The sequence below is a fragment of the Pygoscelis adeliae genome, unplaced genomic scaffold, assembly GCF_000699105.1.
Source record: "Pygoscelis adeliae isolate BGI_AS28 unplaced genomic scaffold, ASM69910v1 Scaffold315, whole genome shotgun sequence".
Lineage (NCBI taxonomy): Eukaryota > Metazoa > Chordata > Aves > Sphenisciformes > Spheniscidae > Pygoscelis > Pygoscelis adeliae.
In genome coordinates this window covers 1,081,997-1,096,246 of record NW_008824865.1, presented here as the reverse complement: position 1 = coordinate 1,096,246, position 14,250 = coordinate 1,081,997, and the positions used below count along the sequence as shown (strand labels likewise).

Below are 14,250 nucleotides of genomic sequence, written 5' to 3'. Positions count from 1 at the left end.
ACTTTGATCCATGATGGCACAGGGAGACCCAGTGGTGGACTGGGTTGGCAAGCTAAGGCAACAGGGTGATCCAGGCAGGAGAGACCCTGAAAACAACAGAACAAGCAGAAGGGCCTCTCTAGATGCCCCTCAGAAGTGTCCGTACACCACACATGCAGCATGCGGAACACGCAAGAGGAGTTAGAGGTCTATGTGCAGTTGCACGGGTCGATCGCATTGGGATCACAAAGACATGGTGGGACCACGGATGGGTACGGGATCTCCAAGAAGAATGGGCTCGGAAGGGGAGGCAAGGAAGTCATCATGGATGTGAGGGAGCAGCAAGACAGCATAGAGCTCTGCCTGGTGGTGGACAAGCCAGCTGACAGCATGTGGGTTAGGATCAGAGGGGTGACCTACATGGGTGACATTGCTGTAGGTGTCTGCTACACTGTGTGATCAGGAAGAAAGACAACTGGAAGAAGCCTCATGTTTGCAGGCCCTGGTCCTCACAGAGGACTTAAACCACTCTGATACCTGCTGGAGGGACAACCCTGAAAGGCACAAGCAGTCCACGAGGTCTCTGGAGCACTGACAACTTCCTGACACTGAAGAGCCGATATGGGGGGACTGGAGCATCCATCATACAAGGAGAAGCTGAGAGAGCTGGGGCTGTTTAGCCTTGAGAAGAGAAGGCTCGGGGGGATCTTATCGGTGCAGGTTGTGGAGTCTCCATCCTTGGAGATATTCAAAACCTGACAACGCGGCCCTGAGCAACCTGCTCTAGTTGCCCCTGCTTTGAGCAGTGGAGTTGGACTAGATGATCTCCAGAGGTCCTTGCCAACCTCTGCAATTCTGTGAATTTTAAAAGAAAGTGAATTTTGGAGACACAGAAATGGCTATGTCCTTTTTCATGTCCTCACAGTCAAATCTACCTCTACCAGTACAGTATCAAACAACAAACATACCTGAGAGTGTTGAGAGATGAAGTAATAATAAAAAACACACTTGTATAACACAAAACATTTATGAATATTTTAATTGGGACATTTACTAGATAACTCAGATGAGGACAACATGGAGCATTAACTCCTTAGTAATTAATTCCACATTTTGCAAAGACAAAAGTTTCAGGAAAGATAAGGAAAACATTAGGAAAACCACATGAAAGTCATGACCAGGACCCAAAACACAACTAACCTAACACAAATCAGGAGTTGATGTGAAGCATGAATAGTCTTTACAGTTAATCTGGGCATGGATAGGCACTCTGAAGACAGACTTTTAAATTGAATTGATTTTGGCACCAGTGAAAAAGGATGGCTTTTTTCCCCTCTCAAGCAGATCTGCTGTAATATCAAATACGTAAGATTTTAACAGTCTAGCTTTTTTCCATAGGGCTCCCTGAACTGTGTGTTTAACTTTACCAGACTAGCAGGTAGACACTGAAGAGTGTCTTCTCCCCTTTTTACTTCCACACTTTGAAGAAAAGAGACTACCTTTTACTTTTCTTACCAGAATAAATAAAAGGAATTCTTAGAAGACACTAAGACAACAGAAAAGGATGTACACGTAATCCAAGCCTTCGTATCTCCTGAAAAGATCTATTCATGGTACAGCTTTGCTCCCACCCAAATTGGATGCAAATCTCAAAATTCGACACCCATCTGGAAAGTCCTGCTCCTGCACAGCTGTACTTTAGGGACAGTTACCTTCTACTACCATGTTGAAAAGACAGGAATTCATTTTTGTTGACTTGCTGTAATAAAGTTTTATTACAAGCTTAGGGTGTCCTCAATATGCACCCAATCCTTATAAACATAGATAATTTGGACAGGGCTATTCAGCTCTTCCTAATACCACTCCATTTTGACACATGGCAAGATCAAATTATTATTGGGTCTATATTAAATTAGCTACATAATACGGAAATGCATATGAATGTGCATTTTTCTGAAGCACAACAATGCATTCTCTTCTCCAGGAGACAAACCAAACAGCCTCTGCCCTCAGCAGTTAATAAAAAATTAGTCAGTTCTGTGAAAAAATTTAACAATCAAGACTGTTTTTAAGCCCCTAGATTTGTAATTCTGAATTACGTAAACGTCTGAAACCACTACTTAATACAGCTTAAGAATCCAAAGCATTTCTTATAAAACTATATAAAATGAAAAATAAATATCTGTTGCTTGGAGTTCATTCAAAATGCTGAACTTAAATATCATTCATTCCTTTTCCAGAGTTCAAAGCACAAACATACATTTACTGTAAAACAACATATGTACTTTACCTAGGGACAGGTATCTTCACGTAAGAAAAAAAAAAAGTATTTCACTTACGCATAAAAGATAGATTTATGATTTCAGACATGATTTTTATATTAAAATTCTTGTATGTGTAACTACTATTACAGAACAACTGTAAGACATCCCTTGATATGTATTAACATAAATATCACTATCCAGTCCAGTAAAATTGTACCAAACTGGCTATAGTTTTAAACCTGTTCAGTGCTAGCAGTCAAGAGCTGGGGCTCGATGCTCAACTGACCTTTAGAACATACAGATCAACAAAAAATATGTTTATTATTGTTTTTATTATTCACAGGCAGCAAATTCTCCAAAGTCCTTCAATAAACAAACCCATGTGTTACGTTGCTGGTTCTATCTTGTCAATCTCTTCCTTCTTTGGACCCTCCTGTCGGTTTTTGCCCTGCTGCATGGTATACACCGATGGGCCCATCCTTAGGATCTTCCCACTGCCCAAACACTCGTCACCCTTGTAGAACACGGCAAACTAGGACATAAACACAGGGAGAGTCTCTTCAGCAGCCGCAAACAGCATGGTGAGCAACTGCAGGCTGTGCAAGACCTGCTAGACAGTGAGTCTATTCATTTATATTTGTTCTGACCAAATCTTAAAAAAACAAAACAAAACAAAACAAAAAACCACAAAGGATTTGTTGGCTCACATGAGTGTAAATATAAACATGTTGGTGGAAATTCCATCATGAACTTCTACAAGATTATTTCAAAACTCTTCAGTTGCTGAGGTGGAATGGATTGTGCTGGGAAGTTTCCTTTCCCAAGGGGACAACATACATAGCATCATGTCCATCTTCACTGGACCTTCCCCAGACAACTGTGTCCAGGCTACAGTGGCACTTCTCAAAATAGGAAGGGGACCAAGGACTACTGGAGCAGACCATCTGGAAGGAAGCAACTGGAGCTCCCCAACGTGCTCAGCAGGTTCTTGCAGGAGAAGAGGAGCACGGACCTCCTGGCCTTGTCTCATTACCTTGCAGTAAAGAGCCCGGTTACAGGCTCAGCAGCTCTGGGCAGTCAGGGGCTTCTCATGCCTATCATCATCTCTGGCTGAAGTCTTCTCAGCTCAGCTCACTTCTCTTAAGTGTATCCCTCTCTCCATTACAAATAATTCTCAGACAATTTCCCTCCTGATGTGTCCCACGGGCCCCCAAGTTTTGGAGAGGGAGAGTAGAACATATGCTGGGAGAGGGCATGCAGAAAATGTTTGAGAACCACTGGTTTACGATGTGATGGAGTATCTTTATATTAGCAGTGTTAAAAAGCATCACTACACAGTACCTCTTCTCAGTACTGTCCTGGGACAAGGAAATTCACTGGACACTGATCCTCACTGAACAAATTTGAACGCTAAAACCATATTAAGCAGCCAGTTACCAAACTAACACCTTTTAAAATCTATTTCTTGAAGACAATAACAGATTCCATTTCTGCATATACAATTGATTACCAGAGACGTTTTCATGTATTTCTAAAACTTGTAAGCCAACTTCTCAGACTATATGGATAACAGCAGACCATTTAAAGCTAGAAACAATCTCCTTCAAAATAGTTGATGCATAGTCAAAAATAGAGCTAACTGCTCTCACATGCAAATGAATTAACTATTTTGCTCCAGCTAATAAAAACACTACTCCGTTTTATTAGCCAGATAAGCCAAAACACAAAAAAGGAAAGAAAATCACTTCTAATAACTTACCTGCCCAGGTGTGATAGCTCTTGCTGGCTTCACTAGCGTCACCCACACACTCCCATCTTGGTTTAGAGTCAGCACACAAGGCACTAGAGCAGAAAACGGCCAAACACCCGACAGTTAATCCTTATGTTCACATTAAAAAAAGAAAAACCTTCATCGCTAGATTAAACAGATGTAAGTCAAGGATTGTTTTATAAAGACACTACAGAAACAGAAAGGCAAGCCAACACTTTTCAACTATTTCTGCAAAACTACACTGAACACACTACCACAGTGTTTCACAAACCGAGTAAAACAAAAAACAAAACAAGGTTTGATTACCCAGTGCCATCTGGTGCCGAAACCTGAAATGACATTCCATCATTTTATCTCTAACGAGCTCTGCAGGAGGTTCCTCTGCTATCCAGTGCACTCGGTTTGTCCGCAATAGGTCTCTGTACAGAGCAGGGTGATCTGTTGATGGTGCCTTAAAATACGTTTATTTAATGCTGATGTTTTTGCCAGAGAGTGTAAAACTTGTAAAGTAAAGCATGAAATATAGAAGCAGCATCAAGCCATATTAAAATGAAGGCAAAATGAATAAGAAAGCAAGCATTTATTAGCACTTAATCAGCTTCCAGGCGGAAGCCTTTAATGAAAAAAATAGGCTAAAGCAAGCCTGAATTATTTGTCAGTCTTCTACATCTCAGAGTCACGTCACTTCTTGTATTCTTTTTCCTCCCATTATATTTCTGCCTTCTTCAGGCTGAGTCAGATATCTACTGTCCTCCTTATCCTACCTCAACAATATGCTACCTCCCTCTTCTCCAATTTCGCAACTCAACACCTCCCCAACAAAGGCGTTGCACACACACAACCTTGCTGTAGGGCATAAAAAAAAATTTCTTAGTGGTCCTGCCTGTTTCCTCTCAACTCTCACTTGATTATGATTCCCCCCCCAGGCACATCAAGAAGTAGCAGAACACCTCATTAGAATCACATCAGTAATAACAAAAATAACAACTGCATGAACAGCAAGAAACATTAACAATGCTAGCAAGCTGCAGAACTCCCAGTCATCTCCTATGATTAGTCATTAACACACCAATTATTTGCAGTATTATATATATTCTGCCTCAGTTTTTAAAATGATAAAACTTATTACTGTCTACTACTTCTTTTACTAGAAAAAGAAAGTAGCAATACATAGTAAACCAAGATAATACACATTTTATATACTGTGTCATAATAACTACAATAAAAAACTCATGTTTTAGAGTAGAAAATGAGAGCTCAGTAGATTGGCTGATTCTTTTCAGTATTTGCCCTTTGTTTGGAAAAGTTCTATGCCAAAATCTAAAACAATTTTCTACTCAAGAAAAGCCAGTTTGGACAAGATGTTTCAAATCTGCTGATGCTGCACTAGTTGGTTCTTGTTTCCCCCAAGAGGAAAGCCAAGAATTCTGCCCAGGTTAGAATCACATTCCGTACAGCAGGAGTCACAAAATGCTTGCATTAGTCATTTGCAGTACCAGTCTTAATTAACTCACCACAAAGACATCTCCAGTGCTGACATCTTTGTCTACAACGAACCAAGCATCCTTCAGGCCTGCTAGTCTAGCCCTCTGGCCTATTGTGTAGAGGAACCAACCTAAAGAAATACAAAATGTAATGGTGCTAGCAACTTTTAATCTTCTACTTTCAGAAAAGTATGTTAAAATCATTTCCCCAAAACTTTACCACTAAACAAAGAATAACGAACCAAGTTGTCTTAGAGAAGTGTGCCAATTACAAACTAAACTAACATCTACTCGAAAGTTTTCATCTGTACTTGAAGCACGTGATTTCAAACTAATCCATTTCAACTGTGGTATCCTTAGGGTTTATACAAGACAAACATTTCTTTATTTCAGCTTCAATTTGTGGTTTTGCTAGCACTCAGTCTTACCAGCTTCCCTTACTTTTATGTACCAGTAGAACATCCTACTTCCATAAATTACTTGGGAGAGGAACTCAGTTCTGGCAGCTAGAACTGAGGAGAGCAAAGGAAGGACACACAGAAGGAAAGGACAAGGTAAGCTGCCCATGTTTGGTGATGTCCTACTGTGCATCACTGAGGTGCACGGTGTATTTTTCCTGCAAAGTTTAGGTACTAAAGAATCTGGAACTGAAACACAGTTATTCTGAAAGAATTAAATGAACAATGGTCTCTCAGTATTAAATTAACAACCACTTAGTATCAAGAGAGTAAACCTAGTAATTATCATTTACTTTCTTGCAACATGGAACAAATAGTCAAGAATCAGTTGTAGTTCAAGGCTCTACTATCATATAAAGCAAGTTTTCCATCAAACTGGGAAAAACCTGTAGGCTGGTTTGGAATTCCACAAAATTTGTCCCTCCAAATATAAGCAGTATTGTTCCATTTATCTAAAAGCAGTTATTAAGGTGGGTTAGCCAATTACCTTTGTGTGTTCCCATCACCTTCTTATCTTCAATGGAAACAAAGTTACCTGGTTGAGGTTCTAAATACTACCAAATAGGAAGAGATTGTTTAAGTCAGAAGATGGCCCAAAAAACCTCACGGTATATTTCAGGTTCTGTCACTACATTCTCTTGAAGTTGGAAAATAACTTTTCAAGAAGCAAACTCTGTCCAAGCAGCTTCCTGCCTCTTCCCTGATGCTTCTTTTTGAGAGAAAAGTAGGAAGGGCAGTCCCTATCAGCAGTAATTCTGGGCTTCACTCCCCCCATCCTCACTTATGCCAGGGGACAGCAGGATTCAGCCATTTGCCCCTCTCACATCACAACCCAACAGGTACTTGTCAGAGCCTGGCAGGCACAGGAGTGCAAGTTCACGCACTCCTTTTGCTACAGAAAGTGACTGACTGTTCGCTGGTGGAGGGGCAAGATACTTCCTACAGGCTGTTGGCGTTAGCTTCTGGGTAGGCTTGGGACTGCAAAAAGAGATGGGACATTGCTACTTAGTGTGAGCCACAAGCTGTTGGAGATTTTTCTGTAGACAGTTTTATAAATTACTACCAAAAACCAGAACAGAACATAAAGATTGTCATAGACTTAATGTTGCTCACCTCAAGAAGGAAATTTTCAAAGTTTCTTTCACCAATGAAACAGACTCCCATACTCTGAAAAGCAAACGTGGTATTGAATCCATAAAAGCAGAGAAAAACATTTGAAATAATGTCTACTAATAATCTGTCCAAGATGGATTCCCCCCCCCACTATGCATCCCAAACTGTGCTAGGCATCTCATAAAATAAACAAAACCACAACAGCTGCACCCACATAGGTAAACTAATTCTATACAATATCAGTGAGAGCCGTAAGCACAGAAGAGAAATAATAATAGAACACAAGTTCAATAAATAAATACATTAACCTTCGTGACTATATTGTATGTATATTAAAAACAGAAGTCTCTTTCAGATTAAAGTATGAAAGTAATACATTATACAGTAGTGGTATATCTCTTGAAAAAAACTTTCAAAAACAAATAGGCTTTCCTTTTCCTTTCAGTTACTGTCTACGTTCTTCAAATACCCATTTACAGTGGACGAATATAAACATTAAAAGTGACCAAGACGGCACCAGCAATACGATTACTGCCCTGTCCTGGTTTCAGCTGGGATAGAGTTAATTTCCCTCCTAGCAGCTGGTACAGTGCTGTGTTTTGGATTTAATATGAGAATAATGTTGATAACGCACTGATGTTTTAGTTGTTGCTGAGCAGTGCTTACACTAGTCAAGGACTTTTCAGCTTCCCATGCTCTACCGACTGAGAAGGCTGGAGGTGCACAAGAAGCTGGGAGGGGGCACAGCCAGGACAGCTGACCCAAACTGGCCAGAGGGATATTCCATACCATGTGACGTCATGCTCAGTATATAAAGCTGGGGGAGTTGGCCGGGGGGGCAGCAATCACTGCTCGGGGACGGGCTGGGTGTCGGTCAGTGGGTGGTCAGTAGTTAGATCACTTGTTCTGCCCCCCCCAAGGTTTTGTTTCTCTCTCTCCCCCGTTGTTTTACTTTCCATTACAATTACTATTACTATTACATTTCAAGTATTAAACCGTTCTTATCTCAACCCACAAGTTTTCTCTCTTTTGCTCTTCTGATTCTCTCCCCACCCCACTGCGGGGGGAGTGAGCGAGCAGCTGTGTGGTGCTTGGTTGCTGACTGGGGTTAAACCATGACAGTCCTGCACTACATTTTTTTAGTATCAACTCATGAAGTGTTAGTTCTCAGAGAAACATAACTTTTTTTTTTTTTTAAAGAGTAACTGTGGAAAACTAGTATGATCCAATTTCTATAAAGACATACTGAAAAACAATTATAGTGAGGAAGCCTTTAAAAACTATGGAAAATAAAGACCAAAGGCTTCTCAACTGCTGCGACAAAGAATGCCTCCCTTAAGGCTCACAGCATCCTAACACATTCACCTTAGCTCTTCTGAGATACAAAGGTAGAAAAATTATCTGCAAGCTAAAACACACAAGCTAACCACAAGCTCATAAAAGTACTTTTAAGCAAGTAGACAGCTATAAAACTGCTTCCCAACCTATTCTATTATGGTGCTCAGAAACACACGAGTTGTCACAGATTAAAGTTCAAGAAGTTCAGGAAAGTCAATTTTAGAGAGAAATACAAATCAGAAGAGTTTAAGTGTTACCATGCCTCTTTTTTCTTTAGCACATGATGAAGGCCGTGTTCTGCTGCTATCTTCTTTACAAAACTTTTTGTTAAATCCCCTAAAGGGAAAATCGTTTTCCTCAAAGCATCCTGCGAGATCTGACTTAGAAAGAAGGTCTGGTCCTTAAAGAGGTCAGCCCCTTGAAGGAGTTTCACAGCTGCAAAGTGCAGAACACATAAAGCATCTCAACACAACCCCCTTTAATAGTTCAAATTCCTTCAGTATTTTGTTTTGACAATCAACATTTTAGTTTTATCATTTCCAAACACATGTTAAAGACAGTATTTTTCAGGTTTTTCAAAATCTAATTGAAAATGTTTGGGTATTTTCTCACCACTAAAAAGATCCAGAAAGATTCTGATTTTGTACAATGCAGAATCTTACAAAGTCTTACACTGCCTCATCTATTACAATACTGCATGCGTCATTGGCAAGAACATCTACAATATGAAAAACGGAAACAACTTTCACATTTCATGTGAAAGAGAGAATGAAGATTCAAATGTCTTGGAGTATACTGTTCTTCAAAAAGACACTCAGTTTTGCCCTGAAATCACACTGCTATAAATGAATGATTTGAACGATCAGCAGAATTATTCCCAATGCTCAGAGAGGACAGTTTGTCTTTTTTCTTTAAAATAGATGAAGTCTTCTGATTGCCCAGATGAAATAAAATTGGTATACTTTTTCAGTCATGTTCTGTCCACTCTCTTGAAGAGCTAATAGCTCTTCTGTTGTAGAAACTCTACTCATGTTTCTTGACTCAAACGAACACTAACTACAGGCCAATAGTTCAGTCACAACTAATAATACAAAATCTCAGTAACGGGGCAGGAAGCCTGTTTAGAACATCACAAAATACTACAACTGTGAATCACAGTCTGTCACAAGTATAGACCGTTGGTCCCACTGGGGCCATTCCAATTTTCCAGAAATAAAATTAAAACAAAGAAACAAATAAACCCCTTTAAGTCCAGAACAAACAAATGAAAGCGGGGAAGCTGTAACACAAAAACATCACCGTGTCAGCTTTGCATAGTGGTAGTTTGCAAGTTTCTTTCCCTTTGGGTATAGCATGCTTCTCATTATACATCAGAGCTTCTCTGAGTTACTTTACCGCATTATGGCTCACTGCAGAGCTATTTGGGAAATTCTCTACATCGCCATCCAAGCTGTGATAGTGCCATGCAGAGACATACCCAAAACAGCATTCATCAAGCTGGCTTTGGTACTGATAACAAGAGAACCACTGTGGTGCTGAGATCAACCTCTGATTATGTCCAGCTGCAGGCAGACTATTAAAGTGAAAAGCAAGACCTGCACTGCTGCTAACAGTACCTTTGTTGACCTGAGAATCGTAGCCTTAAAAATGTCTGCACATGCTGCACTTGCACTTTTCAACTGCAGCGTAGGCAGAACCTTGACCTACCTGGGAAAACCAGGCTTCTATGGGAGAACAGAGAAATAAGGCAGAATAGTTGAATTACTGAATGAGAACCTGATTCTTTCCAGTAAAATAATATACAGTCCAATTACTGTATAAAAGTATGTTATTAAGTTTCATGTTTCACAGCCTTAATTCTAAAATTCCACTTAAGCATATCCCCATGATGAGTTCTACCTATACTATATACTGCATAGCCAAAGAATGCATTCCCTAAAATAGAAGAAATATTAAAAAAGAAAATTTTATGTAAGTCATGGAAATACTTGATAAAGATTTCTTGAAATACCTCTCCAGGGTACAGAAGATAGCCCTGTCTCCTTAACCCACATTACAGCTCCTCCAGAATGTTGATTACTACTGAAATGTTTATTCTTACCTCTGCACCTGGATTAGAACACTTAAAACAGAAAATGTAATATTTGACTAGTCAGGGTAATTCTCAGTAATGCAAATCCCCTGTTTTGCACAATAAACCTTCTACAAAGGCTGGGGTTTAAATGGTAATCCTTGTGTGTAAGGCAACAAATTTCCCTGATTCTGTGACAGCAAATATAGTTTAAATTTCTCTTTCATATCTAGGATGAAATATGAAATGAAAAAACCACTTACTATTTCTAACTTCAAAACGGTTTCTGAAAAGCCTTTGTGGTCTTTTAATATGTTTCTGTTGAAACACTTCCTCATCCTCTAGTGAGGTCCTAGCATAATGCCCAGTAGCAATTGCATCTGCTCCTATCAAGAAAAAAAAACACCAAAACACAAAGGCACATACTTGAAATTCACAGTTTAAAACAGGATTATAAACATCCAGTAAGAAAAGCAGAAAGCAATGAAGGAAGAAAACCTATAGAGAAGTCTTATACAGACAATAATCATACTCCTGCTAATTAAATAATGTAAACTATTCATCAGCATGCCAGCACTTGTGCTTTTGTACTTTAAGGACCACCTAAGAACGTAAAACTTAATGCTCAGGTCAATGCATGTCCCTGAATTAAATCTGTTCTACATATGAGCAACCTGATCTAGTTGAAGATGTCCCTGCCCACGGCAGGGGGGTTGGACTAGATGACCTTTAAAGGTCCTTTCCAACCTGAACCATTCTATGATTCTATATGTAAAAGCAAACTTAAAACCAAATACTTTGCAGATATTGAAATACTGCCACAGATATATGTGGATTAGGCATGCATATGTACTTGTTTTTCCCCACCTTTTCAAGAGTTTGTACCCTTTACGCATTTCCACAGCACACACTCTGTACTGACACACTTGAAAATGCCTTACCAAGGTTATCCATAGCATAATGAAGAAAGTAGTTGAATTTGATGTGCTTGTTACACACAATATCAGGATTAGGAGTCCTTCCCAATTCATACTCTTTTAAGAGGTCACTGTAAAATAAAGATTCAAATGTATATCAGCATTATTAACACTGCATAGTACTATCCGAGACTGAATGATCTGTTTAAACATGAGAACTTGAGACCCAGTCATACTAAGCATTTTATGTAAGGAATAAAATACCCATTAGATTTTAACCAGTAAAAAACAACACTTGGAAGATTTTCTCCAAAGTGCACTGAGAACATGGTCAAATGATCACTCACACTCTTGTAACCATGTTTTATTAAATTAATACTCCCTCAGGGGAGACATGGCTGCCCACTGTGCACAACCTACTCATCTCTTACGAAATACTTTCTTTCAGAATTAAACAACCCTGTGTAATTTTTCAAAGTGACAGTGCAGTGGAGTACACCCCAGGAGCTACTGTGTCTCAGCTGAATGGACAATAACTTAATCTGCAGTAGTGCCACCATAAGCAGTCATGGGGCTTAATTTTATAGACTTTTCCCTGTCTTTTTTTTTTTCCTTCAAGAAATCAAGTAGTTTCTCAAAGTCATGTTGTAATTTTACACTGTCGCGTAATTAAAGTGCTTAGCACTATTTGCTTGAAAACATTGAAATAATAACTAATGAAATTAAACCAGTATACAGTGATGCACTGAGATATCAAAAGGCCTGCTCACTGCATTATTTTGCTTGTCCTCAGCAGTCACTGAAGTCAAGAGGAAGTGAGGGCATAGACTGGATTTAAAAGAACACCAGCAACCCTAGTATTTGGTTTTACTTTTCACCATCTGAATCAATTGCTTTTTCCTTACCGTGTTATACATTACACTCATAAATAGAAAATAAAGCAACATATCTTTTGTCTAACTCCTTTTTAACACCTCTGAATTCAATAATTCACACTAATAATTAAATCACCTGGGTCTACCCAGAGCTGCCTCCCTCTTGCTGGCTCAGCGCTGTACTCTTACAATAACGCAATACTCCTTTGTAAATACTGCAAGAGCACACTGCAAGCTTTATAAAAGACTCAGCATAAAGCCAGGCTCACATCAGTTCAGAACTTCAAGTAAAGTACAGAACCGGAGAAAAGGCAATGAAGGATGCCTACTGAACCTCTCTCTGACACAAAGATCTGAAACAGACTTTGCACAAACTATGGGAAAGACAAGACCTGGAATAGTCCTCTGGATAAAAGATGTTTTTTTGATTAATAACCCTTTAAAAAGAGATCCAGAGGAGGACTAAATTCAAGGTCAGTGATGGCAGTAAAGAAAAAAGGATTCTGAAACAAACCAAGACACTTGCAACAGATTGTTTGGGAACACTGTACTAACAAATGATGAGAAGCAAAAGAAAAGCTGATCTTCTATGATCTTTGATTCACCGTCACTTACAGACACCCCGCTCCCCTCAAGAGTTCTGATAACATTTATTCATTCTCTCACACCAGGAGGGAAAAAATGCAGCGAACTTTCCCAGAACAGGGCCGTTTTCTTCACTGACTGTACAAACGTTTAGTGCTCAACTCGATGTCATTTCAACATGAAGTAGAAGTAGCGTGACTACGCTATTCCTCAGTTTCTTCTAAGATGAGGTAACAACAGCACTACTTAAAGGGGGATGATGAAGATCAGGGAACATCTTTTTTGTACTTATGTTGAGTGCATAAAAGATAAATTCTGTTGTTATACCAATATTTCCCTCCTTCTTCTGCCTCCCAGGAAAAACTCTTAGCTTTTCCTATGCAGAATTTTCCTCCCTTAAAGTGGAACAAATTCACAGAAGATCTGAACACCCTCTTTAGAGAACAGTTTCAAATTTGTTACAAGTTTAAAGAAGCAAGGCTAGTTCATGATCACTGTGATAAAATGGGTTCAGTATGTATCAATGTAAAACACACTGCGTAAGTTACACACGCAGATAATAACAGCACCCCATTAAATACTTTTTTCTCAAGTTGCAATATGGTTGGGCCAGCACATGGGAAGCAGAAGAAATGAGTTGCACCAAAGCAACTGCTACACAGTCATCATAACTAGGGAGAAATCTCCTACTCAGAAATAACAAACATATTACAACCAACATATAAATTCTAATCTTAAATATGAGAGAAAAAATAATTCTCCGATATTTAACAGGCTCCAGTACTTTCTCTTAGCACCGACAATACCGCAATAAATTGCTGTTGCCCGTTATCTGTCCATCCTTACTTTTCACAATAACACAGCACTATGCTAATACGCTGAAAGACCATCTATTTGAAACGTGTTTCTACCTGAATACTTCATTCCAGTATTCCTTCACGTAGGAAACCTGGTGAAAAGGAAGATCGAGCTTCTGACAAACCCGGTAAGCATCTTCGCAATCTCTGTCGATGGAGCAAGCTCCTTGCTCGTCCAGAGGGTCCCAGTTCTTCATAAAGACGCCTGTCACCTGGTAGCCTATGAAACGAAGGTAAGAACGACTTACAAAGTGAAATGCTTACAGCCTGGACCCAAAACCTGTGTTTTTCAAGACTTGCTTGAGCGACTGCTTCCTTCAGAAGATGCGAGTAGTCCTGTACCAAGCAAACATCCCGCCAGGCTTTACAGTACAGTTACTGTATGACTGGTTTTTTTTCTACCGCTGGTAGCCAACACAAAGACAAGCTCTTCCGGCAACCCAACGCGGCGGTGTCTCACCGCTCCGAGCTTCTCCCATCCCCTCCTTCACCGCTCACTTCTGCCGCCCCCCGAGGCGCCCGGCCCCCCGAGGCGCCC

At 39.8% G+C, this 14,250-nt stretch overlaps 1 protein-coding gene across 1 annotated transcript in view; it reads right to left on the bottom strand.

Annotated features, from left to right (window-relative positions):
* Nucleotides 1-994: 994 nt before the first annotated feature.
* TRMU (tRNA 5-methylaminomethyl-2-thiouridylate methyltransferase) overlaps nt 995-14,250 on the bottom strand; it is a 14,339-nt gene continuing 1,083 nt past the window's right edge. Inside the window, exons 3-12 of the mRNA XM_009324394.1 lie at nt 13,767-13,932; nt 11,420-11,526; nt 10,742-10,864; nt 8,670-8,842; nt 7,070-7,123; nt 6,444-6,510; nt 5,529-5,629; nt 4,321-4,465; nt 4,003-4,085; nt 995-2,775 (exon numbers count right to left, since the gene is read on the bottom strand). Of these exons, the coding sequence (XP_009322669.1) occupies nt 2,629-2,775; nt 4,003-4,085; nt 4,321-4,465; nt 5,529-5,629; nt 6,444-6,510; nt 7,070-7,123; nt 8,670-8,842; nt 10,742-10,864; nt 11,420-11,526; nt 13,767-13,932 (1,166 nt within the window). The 3' untranslated portion in view covers nt 995-2,628. The remainder of the gene's footprint in view (nt 2,776-4,002; nt 4,086-4,320; nt 4,466-5,528; nt 5,630-6,443; nt 6,511-7,069; nt 7,124-8,669; nt 8,843-10,741; nt 10,865-11,419; nt 11,527-13,766; nt 13,933-14,250) is intronic.